The 15,602-nt window shown below is 38.0% G+C and overlaps 2 protein-coding genes across 4 annotated transcripts in view; one reads left to right on the top strand and one right to left on the bottom strand.

Moving 5' to 3' along the window:
- LOC118014121 (complement factor H-like) overlaps positions 1-12,300 on the bottom strand; it is a 67,177-nt gene extending 54,877 nt beyond the window's left edge. For 2 of the 3 annotated variants that reach the window (XM_035010165.1, XM_035010167.1), the window contains exon 1: positions 11,930-12,299. In XM_035010165.1, coding sequence (XP_034866056.1) covers positions 11,930-11,987 — 58 coding nt within the window. In that variant the 5' untranslated portion in view covers positions 11,988-12,299. Of the gene's footprint in view, positions 1-11,929 lie in introns of all 3 variants that reach the window. The other variant, XM_035010166.1, reaches the window with a different exon arrangement.
- A 2,585-nt stretch (positions 12,301-14,885) lies between these two features.
- Positions 14,886-15,280, top strand: LOC118013662 (ATP synthase subunit epsilon, mitochondrial). Its single transcript, XM_035009511.1, has one exon. The coding sequence runs from the start codon at positions 14,964-14,966 to the stop codon at positions 15,117-15,119; it is 156 nt and encodes a 51-aa protein (XP_034865402.1). The 5' UTR covers positions 14,886-14,963; the 3' UTR covers positions 15,120-15,280.
- The last annotated feature ends 322 nt before the right edge of the window (positions 15,281-15,602 follow it).

Genomic DNA, 15,602 nt, shown 5'->3' with positions numbered 1-15,602 from the left:
AAAATAGAACTACCCTACAATTCGGCATTGCACTACTAGGTATTTACCCAAAGGATATAAAAATACTGATTTGAAGGGACACATGCACCCCAGTACTTATAGCAGCATTATCAACAGTAGCCGAATTATGGAAAAAGCCCAAATATCCATGGACAGATGAATGCATAAAGAAAAGTGGCATATATGTGTGTGTATATAGTTAAAAATAGAGCTACCCTACGACCCAGCAATTGCACTACTGGGCATTTACCCCCAAAATACAGATGTAGTGAAATGAAGGGGCACATGCATCCCAATGTTCATAGCAACAATGTCCACAATAGCCAAACTGTGGAAGGAGCCAAGAGCCAAGATGTCCCGGATGAATGGATAAAGAAGATGTGGTTCACATAAACAGTGGAATATTACCCCAACCATCAGAAAGGATGAATTCCTAACATTTACATAGATCTGGATGGAACTGGAGGGTATTACACTAAGTGAAATGTCAATCAGAGAAAGACAATTATCATACGGTTTCACTCATATGTGGAATATAAGAAATAGTGCAGAGGATCATAGGGGAAGGGAGGGAAAACTGAATGGGAAGGAATCAGAGAGGGAGACAAACCATGAGAGACTCTGGGAAACAAACTAAAGGTTGCGGAAGGGGACGTCGGTGGGGGGATGGGGCAACAGGGTGATGTGCATTAAGGAGGGCATGTGATGTGATGAGCACTGGGTGTTATATGTAACTGATGAATCACTGAACACTACATCTGAAACTAATGATGTACTATATGTTGGCTAATTGAATTTAAATAAAAAAATAAAAATGACAAGTTCAAAGATACTTATCACCATACATATTTATTAGTTTTACTTTCATTGCTAAACTCTTTTCTTTACTTGGTTTTATGACAATGATTTAACATTCCATTCTAGAATTTCTTTTTAAAAGGCAAGGGGCTAATAATCACCTGAGCTGAATCCCATCGTGGAACATACCCATCATGAAAATGTTTTACATTTCTTAGAAGCTCCATATAAAGCTGTATTTTTGTGTGGTATATAATACCTGTGTGGGATTTCATATACAGTAATTTTTCTTTGAAGTTTTAGCAAATTTTTAGCACCTTTATGTTAGGGAACTTTTAATAAATGATTCCACTGTAGAGTTTTGATTTTTAGAGTTTAAGTAAACATACTTTTTCTCCACTAGATGGGGCTCATGCCCTATCATAAAACAACACAAAACCCATCTCCCCACATTTCTGCCCCCCCATCCAAAACCAGATTTTTTGGTAGTTGTTAGTTTTTAAATTTAATGTTCATGTTTTCATATGAAAATTTTATGCTTAATTACAGGCTAATATGTGTGTTTTTCAGTTTAGAAATTCAGATCCACTTCATGGCATTCAGATTACTGGAAAAATAAATTAGTTAAATTTCAACCATGAGAGACTATGGACTCTGAGAAACAAACTGAGAGTTCCAGAGGGGAGGGGGGTGGGAGGATGGGTTAGCCTGGTGATGGGTATTAAAGAGGGCACGTACTGCATGGAGCACTGGGTGTTATATGCAAACAATGAATCATGGAACACTACGTCAAAAACTAATGATGTAATGTATGGTGATTAACATAACATAATAAAAAAAAGAAAAGAAAAAAATTTCAAACATAGATGCCATATTGTGAATACAAAACTGTTTTTCACTAGTGTATTAACATTTTGATAGAATTAGTTCTTATCCTATTAAGTTAATGCAAGGGAAGAGTAATAAAGTATTTTTTATCAATTAATTTACTCAATTTAAATTATTATTATTTTTTAAAGGATTTATTTATTTGAGAGAAAGAGCACAGGAGCGCAACCTTGCATGGGGGAGGAGGGGAGAGATGGGGAGGGGGAGGGGCAGAGGAAGAGAGAGTTTTAAGCTGACTGTGCTGAGCTCTGAACCCCACACAGGGCTTGATCTCAGGACCCTGGGATCATGATCTGAGCCAAAACCAAGACTAAGGCGCTTAACCAGCTGGGCCTCCCAGATGCCCCTAAATTATTTTTTAAAAAGTAATGAATCTACAAAAGGAGTAATCCATCCACAAAACATTAAAGTAATCAATACACACACATACACACACGTTCAGTCCATTAGCTAGCCTGAGGCAAATGCATTTCTTTTAGGTTATATTTCAAGATAATACATTTATACCATTAATTCTTGATTTTTCAAATTTAGTTAATTGCTTTTAACAACCAGATACAAAAGACAAGGATCTATCTTTTTGACATCATCTTCCTACCACCTTCTCACAATATTTACTGTGTATATATGTTTACTATAGAATGAGTTCTCATATCGATTACCCTTTTTACATCAAGTAATTCTTAAGATTCTGGTACTTTTCCCATGAACTTTAAACAGCATCTGTTGACAATAAGAAAACGGTATCACCACCCCCTACTCCATTTGTGCATCTTTCTACTGCCATCTCCCAAATCTTAGTTCTGATTATCATTTGCCACCTTGACTATGAAACAGCCTGCTAACTAGTCTCCAAGACTCCATCCTCCACAGGGCTACACAGGAGTTTTTGCAAAATTGGTCATGCCACTCCTGTGTTTAAAATTCTCCGGTGACTTTCCCTTTAACTTGTAAGACATTCCAAACTCCTTACCTTGCCCTTGGAACCCTTATCTGGCTCTTGCCATTCTCTCTGATATCATCTTGTCTCCTCTACCATGTACTCATTGTGCCAAAGCCACCCTGGTTTGTTCATATTTTGTTGAGCATCTCAAATGTATTTTTTTCCTTTAGGTCTTTTGGTTGTTTTCTCTCCTGGAACACTTGCACCAGAGACTTTTGGTGGTTGCCTTTGTCTCATCTTTCAGGCTCTGCTCAAATATTATTTCCTCAAAGTGACCCACTTAAGACCAGCCCAGCTAAAGGCTCTGTACCCCACCACCCCATCTCTGTTATTTTCCCTCAGCCCCTACTTTACTTCCTTCCCAACACAGTTCATGATTCATGATTATTTTTATGTTTACTAAGATTTCATCTATCCTGCCATCAGAATGTAAACTTCCTGAGAATAATGACCATCTCCGTCCTGTTTTACAGAATGGACCGATTTTCACTAATACTCAGATCCTCTAACCTCAAATTCACCTCCTGTCTACTTTGGTTCTAATCTTCAATATGCTGAGCATTATCAGCTCATGTCATAACAAAATATTTAAATGATTCACTATCTTGTATTCTAACAGGATTTAGGCGAATCTTACAACATGACTTTTGTCTTAATTGACAAAAAAGTGTTCAAGATCAGTTAAACCGCATTCTCAAAAAAGAAGTTCTTGTTTCTACAGACTGTCTCTGTAAATTTCTGTTCTATATCACTCTTGGGGTCTTTCTTCTTTTACCCCTTAATATTTCTTGCAGGGTCAGCTTAGTGGTCACATATTCTTTCAGTTTCTGCTGGTCCAGGAAGCTCTTTATCTCTCCATCCATTCTGGATAAAGTATTCTTAGATGCATGTTCTTCTCATTTAGTACTCTGAATATGTCTTGCAATGAAGTTTTTATTTTATTTTTTATTTTAATTTTTTAAGATTTTATTTGTTTATTATTATTATTTTTTAAGATTTTATTTATTTTTTTGAGAGAGAGAGAGAGAGAGATCACAAGCAGGGGGAATGGCAGATGGAGAAGCAAACTCCCTGGGGGCAGAGAGCCTGATGTGGGACTCGATCCCAGGTATCCGGGATCATGGCCCGAGCCAAAGGCAGATGCTTTAACTGACTGAACCACCCAGGCACCCTATTTATTTATTTTGAAAGAGAGAGACAGAGCAAGCCAGCGTGTGAGCACACACACAAGTAGGGGAAGGGGCAGAGGGTGGAGAGAATCTCAAGCAGACTCTGTGCTAATTGAGGAGCCCTATGCAGGCTTGATCCCACGACCATGAGATCATGACTTGAGCTGAAGTCAAGAGGTGGTTGCTTAACTGACTGAGCCATCCAGGTGCCCTGAAATGAAGTTTTAAGAAAAATAACTCTAGAAAAAACAGATAGAGATTATATTGCATTACTAAAGCATTTCAAGAAATAAAATTATATTTTTAAAATTTTAAAGTATGATTATGCAATTTTTTCTTGAAATTTTAACAGTGTAAAGACAATGAAGATAATTCCAGGATTATAAAAAGCAAATGGGAGAAAAGGAAATAGATATAAGAAACCAGGCAGAATACAAGTATGTCATAATTAGGGTTGAAACAAGTTACTCTCAGGATACAGCTTGAATACATCACTGAAATCAAGTTTCTTGGAATGTGTAGTGTTTGGATTGCTAATACCTAATGCCAATTGTTGTTCAAGTCAAAATGGTAGCTCCTGAAAATAAATTGTTAGTATATGTATCTTTAGGTTCAAAATGAGTCCCTTGTAGGCAGCATATGGATGGGTCCTTTCTTTTTATCCAAACTGCAACCCTGTGTCATTTTACGGGAGCATTTAGGCCTTCACGTTGAGAGTGTTTATTGAAAGATACGATTTTATTGTCATCATGTTGCCTGTGAAGTCCTTGTTTCTATAGATTGTCTCTGTAAATTTCTGTTCTATATCACTTGTGGGGTCTTTCTCCTTTTATAGAAACCCCCTTAATATTTCTTGCAGGGCCAGCTTAGGGGTCACATATTCTTTCAGTTTCTGCCGGTCCTGGAAGCTCTTTATCTCTCCATCCATTCTAAATGACAGCTTTGCCGGATAAAGTATTCTTGGCTGCATGTTCTTCTCATTTAGTACCCTGAATATGTCTTGCCAGCCCTTTCTGTCTTGCCAGGTCTCTGTGGATAGGTCTGATGTTATTCTGATGTTCCTCCCTCTGTACATAAGGAATCTCTTCCCCCTAACTGCCCTTAAGATGATTTCCTTAGTTCTAAGATTTTCGAGTTTTACTGTTACGTGCTGGGGCGTTGGTCTGTTCTTGATCTTGGGAGGGATCCTCTCTGCCTCTAGGACATGAATGCTTGTTTCATTCCCAACGTTAGGGAAGTTCTCAGCTACAGTTTGTTCAAATATATCTTCTAGTCCTCTCTCTCTATCTCCACCCCCACAGGGATTCCAACAATTCTGACATTGGAAAGTTTCATGGCATCACTTATTTCTTTAATTCTGTTTTTATGGATTTTAAGCTGTTTGTTCCAGGCTCCTCCTGTTCCTTCCTTTCTATCAATTTGTCTTCTAGATCACTAATTCGTTCTGCCTCGTTTACCCTAGCTGTTAAGAGTATCTAGTTTAGATTGCATCTCATTGATAGCATTTTTAAGTTTGGCCTGATGAGCTCTCATTTCTGCCCTTAGAGAATCTATGCTGCCATTAATAGTTTTCTCCAGCCTAGCTATTGTCTTCATAACTGTTACCCTGAAGTCTATTTCCAACATCTTGCTTGTATCCATATCCATTAGGTCTGCGGTAGAGGCCATTGTCTCTGGTTCTTTTCTTTGTTGGGAGTTCCTCCTCCTAGACATTCTGTTGAGGAGTGGTTAAGGGAATGTACAGTTGAAAATATCAACCACAATCCAGGCAAGATGCACCCTGGGAAAATTCGGAGTGATTGGAAGCCACCACTAAGAAAACACAGCCAAAACCCATGAATAAGATTTATAAAGTTAAATTAAAAAAACTGGGGGGAAGGAGGAGGGAGTTATAATCTCTTAATGTGGGCAGGGTAGGGTATTTCAGTTCTTCCTGGGTGTATTTTGTTCTCTTTGTTAGAGAACACTACTTCCCAGAATTACAGGGTAATTGAAACTGGTAGTATTGAATAGGGAAAAAAGGACTACATTGAAGCTTATATCTATATATATAGAAAAAAGAAAAAGAAAAAAAGTATAGGTGTGAAACAGGAGTTAAAAAGTTATGGAATATGTTGTATTAAACATCTAGTTGAAATGATAGTAGGAAAAGGAAGAAACAGAAAAAACATGAGAAAGAATAAAAAAGTTGTATCTAAGAAATACACAAGCCTTGAGGCAACATCAGGAGCTTAATATACTAACTTTCCCCTGGTGTTGGGGTTTTACAGTTTTATGGGGACCCTAGGGTTGTTGTCCTCTTGTTCCTCCAGCTTATCTTCTGGGCGAGGGGCCTGCAGTGTTGTTTTTCAGTCAGTCCTGCTTGGGTGGAGTTGCCCTGCCCCCTCTGAAGGGGCTGGGCTCCATGGAAACCAGTTTTTTGGAGCTTTTCTCTGGAGGTTTTGTTCTCTGGCTCCTTTTCACACCTTCTTGGAGGGTCAGGGCAAAGGAAAATGTCCGCACCCAGACCTCCGCCCCAGAGGAGAGAAGCCACAGTCTGCTCCTCTCTGAACCCTACAGAACACACAGTCTTGCTCTCTGTAAGCCCTGCTTTCACTGCAGCCTCCCACAGGAGGTGCACATCCCCAGGGATCCTCTCAGCGGTTGACCCAGGCCCTGCTTGACTCTGCCCTCTGTGCCTCCAAAACCACAAGCGATCCCGTCCGGGCGGGTGCGGGTGGCGGCTACCGTGGCAGCCACAGCTGCGTGAGGGCCAGCCCCCCAGGTCCGCAGGCACAGGTCCGCACAAGGGGCTGCCCTGGTCTCAGGGTTTGGCCTTTAAGCTCCTGGATTCTGTTCAGGCGCTGTTATCAGGCCCTTCCCATCCCACCACCACCGCTCTGCAAGCTATCGCTGGTCCCTAGGTGCAGGATGTTTTTTGCACTGGGGTATTACTTTCCAGGGGCTAACTTCTGATGGCCCCTTCCCCCTTCTGTTTATCCTCTGATAATCTGTCCCCACAATCACAACTCCATCCTTTGTACCTCTCCACTGAAGATCCTCTGCCCCCTAGAGATCCAGGACGTATACTCTTATGTGTCAGGCTGATTTTGTGGGTGTTCAGACGGGCTTGGTAGATATCCAGCTAAATTCAGGGGACCGGTTGAAACAGAGTCCCCCAGTCCTCCACCATCTTGCCCTCTTCTCCCTAAATTGTTAGGATATACTGACTGGTTGCTATAAAAAGGACCTGAGTCAGAGGATGACTTTAATTGAGGACCTTTGAAAACTCTGTAGCAGGAATGATTTAGCATCTGAATAATTCTCATGACAATCTTGAGGATAAGAATTAAAAAAGAAAAAGAAGAAAAACAACACACACTGTACCCAATTTCACCTCTAGCACTTGTGGAAATGCCATTGATGGAAGATTGAGAAATGTGGGGGCCGATTTCAAACCTCCATTTTTATCGATCTACTGAGAGTCTTTTGTATACCAATTGATGTTTCCTCAGTCTTAAATGTCCTCCTCCCTGTCATCCTTATCTGGTTAACACCTATTCAACCTTCAAAGCCTATCCAAGATGCCATCGTGACCCCGACCTATTTCTCTGTCTTCATTCCAGCTCTTACAAATCAACTCCTCAACCCTATCCCACTCCATCCTCTCCTTCCTATTTGGGTTTCTTGCCTCCTCTAAATGATCCTATAGTCTCTCTTTTGCTTATCTTCATCACAGTACTTTATATGACAAAATTCAATATGTTAATAAAATATAGTAATCATTCCTTTTTTTTCCCCAGTAAATGGCCTTTTGGAAAATGCTAGTCATAGGGCCTGGCACTTAACAGTTACTCAAAAAATTATCATTGGATGAACAAAGAAATGAGTGAAAAAAATGAATGGATGACTAGGGAACTCTCCTGGAGTCTTTCCATTATATCTGCAGATTATAGGCAACCTCTGGAAAGAGCATAGTGGATGGTAGCAAATATAAAAGATAAGACTTGGGAACAAATGTTCCATGATCTTAAAGCTCTATTGCATGAACCCAAGAAACTGATATCTGTAATTCCATTGTACATCTAGTATGTTTCATGATCTTAAAGCTCTATTGCATGAATCCAAGAAACTCTGATATCTGTAATTCCATTGTACATCTAGTCCACGTATCCGAAGTTTGAATTTATATTATAATTTTGAAGTCAGGAATCATTTTAGTTTAGTTCAAAATATAAAACTTTTGGAAGTCTATGAAGTGAATGTTTCATTAACCACTATTCTGTCTATTACATTTTTGGTCAACAAAGTTTGAGAAACTTGGTGCTTTCAGTTAAAATGTCAAAAGAAGAGTGCTCTGTCAAATCTTTTTACCCCTATCCTCCTGTTATTTTTGTGATTTTTTTCTGTTCTATTACTTTAATTTCTCTGAGTCATTTTTATAATGTTTCCTTATAATTTTAAGCTGAAATGTTAACACTCCCCCCCTCCAATTACTTCATGTCCTTTTTATGCACCATATTCTGAAACTAGTTAAAGTTAAATGGGTAAAGTAAGCACAGGAGAGATTGGTTCGCAAGAATCTCACAGGCCTGGGCAGGTGGGGGATGGTGTGTGGGGTGAGGAGGTGGGAGGCATTGCTGGGAAGAAGGAAAAGTGCAAAGGCTGCCGAACATCAGGGGTTGAACAAAGAAAAGTGGATCAATTTAGACTTTGGCTCAAGCCCTAGCAATCAAAGGCCAGAAATGAAGACTCTACTAATTTGTGTGTCATTGGGAACTTACTTCTAGCTAAGAATAATTTCAGCAATACTTAATAATTCAGTTCTAGGTGAACATTACATGCAGGCAGAGAGTAGCATGTTCATTCTCCGGATATGCCTACACTTAAAATAAACAAGGCTTGCTTTGGCAGACCTCTCCCTCTCATGACATTCCGGGGGCATCTGCTCTGACCCTTCTCATGGGGCTCCCCGGCGTGCTTCCCCATCAGACCTCTCCTCCCCAGGAATAACCCACGTCCCAGACTTGCTTAGTCCAGTTCTTCACCCTCATCATCCCATTCTACCTTTCCTGACTAAAATGGCTACAGAGAAGCTATCAACTTACAATAATCACAGCGAATTGCAGTGAATAATATTCGCTTTAACTCTTCTAAAGTATTTATTCAGAGTATTTGTCATTCCACATTAACCTCAGGTTTGTTCAATCTGGTGATATTGACATGTAAAACATTTTTGAACAAGGGAGGATATTGAAGGCGGTTGGGTCATTGCACAACTTTAAATCACAACATATAGGCAAACACCACAAAACTATCTCGGAAAATGTGGGGTTTGGGTGAAGGGAGAAGGAGAATTCTTATTTATGATATTGGAATTGAAACATAGAATTTTGGATTAAAAACTACTACCCTAAATTTTCTGGATTAGGTAACTATGTATTACATTCACATATATCCTCATAAAAGAATGTATTTTATAATTAATTCTTATGATTTATAATATCAATTATTGTTTCCATTTTAGGGTTAACTCAAATTTGGAACCATCTTGTACTTGAAACAATATATAAATTTTTTTCCTCCACTTTCTGATAGAAGAGAATCTCTCTAGCTTTGATATATATTTTAAGTCCTGAAAGAACTTTTTTGCCCTTTAAACATCCAGAATTAGATAACATATATATCTCTCCACACAAAAATAGTTAGTGTGTACTTGGACATGTTTCAGTAGGTTTTAATTTATTCACATTTATCAGCCAGGAATTTCTGGGCTGTCGCTAATTTCAAAGAGTATGTGGTATGTTTGAGGGACTGTTACTCTCAACTTTTTCCTCTAAATCTGACCAGATTCTTAGTAGCCTATGGGGACTCCTGCAAACACGATGTTTTATAAGGAAGCAACTCATGTTTCTATACAAATGGAATGGGAATGCAGAGAACCTATCGCATTAAAAAGGTACTAGTTGGTCTCGGAGAAACTTGGGCCAATAAATTCTTCCTATTGGCTGTTATTCCTCTTTAGTGGTGAGTAACATTTTTTGAGGAATGTTCACTTTAAACAGAGCAGAGGCCATTTATGAAATGCTACAACGTCAAGCCTGGTTGAATAAAGCGGATTGTGAAAATATTCAAACCAGTATTCAACCAGCAGAAACTGATATTATGTTTAAACACATTTTGATGAAATATAAAATACAGATGAAATGAGTCAGCTGGAATCAATTACATAAGGAGTTTAAATGGCTATGATTTAATTTTTATTACATACTTTGTAGCACCCAATTTTAATTCAAATTCCACTTTGTAATCACTTAAACAGTTTAATTAAACTTGGCCTCAATTCTTGAGTTTTAAACATGAACTAGAAATAAAACAAATCTTCCTTACATGACAAATGATATCTACATAAAGCCTCAGCAAACAATATGTAAATTTTGAGACACTGAAAGTATTTCTCTTAAAGAAAAGACAAAAAACACTTATGTAAAGAAAAAGATGTTTGCAGGGCACCTGGGAGGCTCAGTTGGTTAAGCATCTGCCTTTGGCTCAGGTCATGATCCCAAGGTCCTGGGACTGAGTCCCACATTGGGCTCCCTGCTTAGCGGGGAGTCTGCTTCTCCCTCTCCCTCTGCCAGTCCCCCTGCTTGTGCTCTCTCTCTCTGTTTGTCAAATAAATAAATAAAATCTAAAAAAAGAAAGAAAGAAAGAAAGAAAAAGATGTTTGCTATGATTGGTAACATTAACAGGGTTCTGGAACTCTTTGCCAATACAATAATATTTTACTTTTGAATATGAACTGTAATATTTATGTGTGCAAGGAAATGATGGAATACCTAGTTTAAAAGGTGGCTGGATATGAAGTTTCCACGCTAAAATACAAGCAGTAGCATATTAGAAGCAAAACTGAAAAAAGGCTCTGTCCCAGAAAAAAATTAAATGCATTTGAATAAACCTTAAAGGATATAATTAAAGAGATATCTACCTTTATTTTGTAGATTGAGAGACGCTCAAGGAGAGAGATTTTATGTTATTTGCTGACATTTCTCAGTGCTTAGAGGCTGACATGAAGTAAGCATTCAATCAAAACTTGTTGACTTAGTGAAAAGATTTGGAAATTTAAGAATGATAGGTAACTAACTGATTTGGTTTAAAAATGTCAGTCAGATATTATCACATAACTAGTTACCTATCATGAATTAGAAACCACATTTCCTCCAAAGAAACTTTTTAATTTATTGAGAAGTAGGGTTAGAATTAAATTTAATATAAATCTAGTAATTGTCTTACTGATACCAGAAAGAAAACTTATACATGCATATTTGCTACTCCTAAAGACTGATCTTCTAGAATAACTTAGATGTTACAAACATTGCATGTTCGGTTTTTTCAAATTTATGTGATATTTTCATTCTAATGATACAAGTAATGCTTGCTTCTCTACAAGACTTCTAAGGCTGTGGCAATATCATTTGTAAACGATAAATGGAATTTTCTTTAGAGAGAGTTAACATCTATATCTGAAATAAATTCAATCATTAGATGATTTGAAGACTTCTAGTAATTTCTGTTCTGGTTCTATATATGTTCATATGCTTCTTAATACTTTCACACAAAACATTTTGGTGAAAATTCTAAGCAAAAAAATATAAATTATGATAATTTCAAGGGAAATTATTATATGTTACAGTCTTCAAAATGTTTATTAAAACATTTTTTGAGGGGCACCTGGGTGGTTCAGATGGTTAAGTGTCTGCCTTTGGCTTAGGTCATGAGATCCAGGTCTAGGGATGGAGACCCAGGAGCTGAGGTGGGGGGGGGGGTGCTCCAGCTCAGCAGGGAGTCTGCTTCTCCCTCTCCCTCTTCTGCTCCTTGTCCTCTCTCTGTCTCTCTGTTTCTCTCTATCTCAAATGAATAAATAAAATCTTTAAAAAAAACAGTTTTTGAATTTTTTCATTAAATAAAATCATGATAAATAATCACGATTTAAATAAGCTACTTACATTTTTTAAACTTAACAATGTCTAAAGCCACTCACACACGAAGCTACAGAACAATAATTAAATCACATTTTCTAGACCAAATTCCTGTGAAAAGCATATTAGCAAATGTTTTATAATATAGAAAAAAGGCTTCCTTTTTTTACTCTTACCTTTAGCCACACAAACAGTCCACAATATAAGCCAAACGATCTCCCCTGGAAATCTCATTTTGAGGATCTTTTAGGAGTACATTTAATACCTGACGGTGCTCACACTATGTCAAATTCTCTTCCTCTAAAAAATGTGATTAGTGCAGGAAAGCACTTGCTCAAAAGGAAATTGAAACACAGCTCGGGAATTAAAGGGATTACTAGATGCTCCGCCCATCAGAAACTTTTGCAAGGTAAAAGAGAAAAATCAACCTCAAGCCCCAGCATTGCCAGAGTTTGGATCTGATTCTCCCTGCGTTTCCACTGAATGTTAATGCTGTGACCTGCTTTTGATTTGTTTTTTTAAACTCAGGCATGTCCTCCGCTGGAGCCCGTTCAAGTTCTTGGAATGTGCAAAGCAGTAACTGGTGATATCCTCTGGATTTCATAAACCCTCAAAAGAGAAAATAATAGAAGCTCTTTTAAAAATCATTTACAGAACCTGAAGTGAGTCAATGCTTTCACAAACAAGACCCAGACAATGTGAGTAAACCTTGCCAAGAATGTAGTGCTGGCCTGCTTTTCCCACAGTCCAGGAAATTATTCCTTTAAGGGATTGTTATATACGTGTGTGAAGCAACAGGATCACGCTCCTTGGTCATAAATGCGTTTATTAATTCAAAAATCAAGAAATTTGAACACTGAGTTTTTAAACTTTATATTGATTTATAATATGCATAAAGAACATATAAGCAAATGGGTTGGTGAATATTGAGAATGTGGAGACAGGAATGGAACCGGCGCCAAGCTGAGGACATTGAACAGCACTAGTTCTCTGGGAAGCCCCAGTTGTCCCGTTGGGTCAGCCCCTCCCAGCCTCTCCCTCACCACACAGAGGGGGACCACTGTCCTAATCTCTAAGAACATGGAATCCATTTGTCTGTTTTGTACTTTACATAAATTGAAACATATTTACTTTTTAGTGTGTAGAGCTTTTCACTAAAAATTATGTTTGTTATTCAACCGCACTGTTGGGTTTAATTTCAGATTACTAATTCTTATTGCTGTGTAATATTCAATTATTTGAATATACCACATTTTATTTGTGTGCTTGTTAGTGGGCATCTGAATAGATTCTAGTTAGGAGGCAATAGAAATAGGGCTGCTGTTATGAGGTTTTTGACAAAGACATGTCCTCACTTCTGAGGAGTACATACCTAGGGGTGGAACGGTAGCAGAATGGATGAATATGTTTAGGTGTAACAGGTAGCATCAGAGAGTTTTCTGCAAGGATTATGCTAATTGGTGTTCCCATCAGCAGTGTATAAATTGCTCCAAATCCTCAACACACTTGATGTTTTCAATCTGTGTAATTTTAGCCATTCTATTGAACACAGAGCAGTAATTCTCTGGGGTTTTAATATGCATTTTCCTGAGGACAAATGAAGTTGAGCGACTTTCAGGTAGCGATTGGTCATTTAGATACCCTCTTTGGTGAATTTTTCATTCAAGTTTTTTTGTGTATATATATTTTCTATTGACCTATCTGCTTTCTACTTATTGTAGGAATTCTTTTTATATTCTTTAGACATTCTTGGACATATTTATTATAAATATCTTCTCTCAGTCCGTGGGTTGTCATTTTGCTTAGTGTTTTTTAATGGGCAGAATTTCTGCATTTTAAATTGAACAATTAAATGTTTTCCTTACATAATTATGCTTGACTCTCATTTTTTCAAACACATTCTTGAAGAGTCCAACTGACAAAGGTAGCCTGCTTTTGAAGCTGGACACTTTTCCAGAGGGTTCAAATCACAAATTCATGCTGAATTCATTGACATGTTTAAGCAGAAAAGAATTCTGGGTCACTAAGTCCTCTTGCATGTTTATTGCTCTAACTAAAGCAGAACCTGTCCTTGTAAATGTCACAGGATATAACAATTGCAATGGAAAAAAAGAAAATGTTTGGAGCTTAAGAAGAAAAGACATTTTGGGGCGCCTGGGTGGCTCAGTTGTTAAGCGTCTGCCTTTGGCCTCAGGTCATGATCCCAGGGTCCTGGGATGAGCCCCGCTTTGGGCTCCCTGCTCAGCGGGAAGCCTGCTTCCCCCTCTCCCACTCCCCCTGCTTGTGTTCTCTCTCTCACTGTGTCTCTCTGTCAAATAAATAAAATCTTAAAAAAAAAAAAAGAAGAAAAGCCTTTTTTTAAATTTTAAAATAGAACAAATTTTCAATTTTTTTCTACTTGGTTTAGTGCATTTTGTGTCCTATTTAAGGATTCCTTGCCTACTCCTAGGATACAATGATACTTTCCTCTAAAAGTATTATTTTCTCTTTCACATTTAAGACTGCATTTGACTTTTGTGTATAGTATAATAAAGGGCAACAGTTACATTTTTAAAATATGGCAATCCAACTGTTCTGGCACTGTTTACTGAAAATACCGTCTCTTCCCTACCGTACTGCTTTACTCTGACTTTCGTCATAAATCAGGCAACTGGATATGTGTGAGTCCATCTCTTAATCTCTCCTACTAAGCTTAGTGAATTCACACTGAAATAGCTTAAGTCCCACTTTAATTTTTAAAATAAAATAATCTGAGGAAGTGTCGATTTCTGGGAACTTGGGGTTTTTCTAGTTATCTTTTAAATTGATTTCTTACAAAGACAAATATATGATTTCACTTATATGAGGAATTTAAGAAATGTAACAGATGAACATAGGGGGAGAAAAGAGATAGGAAAACCATAAAACAGACTTGTAACTATAGAGAACAAACTGAGAGTGGCTGGAGGAGCAGTGGGCAGGTGGATGGGTTAAATGGGTGATGGGTATGAAGGAGGGCACTGGTTGTGATGAGCACTGGGTGTTGTATGTAAGTGATGAACCACTAAATCCTACACCTGAAACTAATATTACACTGTATGTTAACTAACTGGCATTTAAATAAAAACTTGGAAGAAAAAAATTTCGGACCTTCCTGCCGCTGGGCCGTGCGCCGAGCCAACATTGAGGCGTCCTCGCAATTCGACTCGACGCATCCGCTCTCGTGACATCATGGTGGCATATTGGCGACAGGCTGGACTCAGCTATATCCGATACTCCCAGATCTGTGCAAAAGCAGTGAGAGATGCACTGAAGGCAGAGTTCAAAGCAAATGCTGAGAAGACTTCCGGCAGCACCGTAAAAATTGTGAAAGTGAAAAAGGAGTAATCTACCCTGACTAAAGCTTGAAATGCTACATTTTCCGAGGTGAAGATGTGTGGGTACATGTTATGGCAGATTGAAAACGATCTCCCTGCATGGAAAAAAATCCCTGTCTTGTTCTAGATTGACAATGCCAATAAATTGAAGTATGGTTCAAAAAAAAAAAATTCAAAAAAGTTGTTTTCTTGTTTAATTTTGTTGTGATCTAAAGATGTACTCTCAATAAATCTAACCTTTGAAAATTTGATGAGTTTAGTATCCAAAATATATAAAGAACTTATCAAACTCAACACCCCAAAACAAATTATCCAATTAAAAAATGGGCAGAAGACATGAATAGACATTTTTCCAAAGAAGATGTACAGATGGCTACCAGACACCTAAAAAGATGCTCAACATCACTCATCATCAGGGAAATACAAATCAAAACTACAATGAGATATCACCTCATATCTCAGAATGGCTAAAATCAACAACATAAGAAAAAAC

Source organism: Mirounga leonina, unplaced genomic scaffold (assembly GCF_011800145.1).
Source record: "Mirounga leonina isolate KUSES-001 unplaced genomic scaffold, KU_Mleo_1.0 Mir_154, whole genome shotgun sequence".
NCBI lineage: Eukaryota > Metazoa > Chordata > Mammalia > Carnivora > Phocidae > Mirounga > Mirounga leonina.
The sequence above is the reverse complement of the archived record's forward strand: the minus strand, read 5'-3'. Positions and strand labels throughout refer to the sequence as shown.

Bases quoted from the DNA above. Each gene is read 5' to 3' on its own strand.
- LOC118013662 (XM_035009511.1), top strand. From the start codon at position 14,964: ATGGTGGCATATTGGCGACAGGCTGGACTCAGCTATATCCGATACTCC.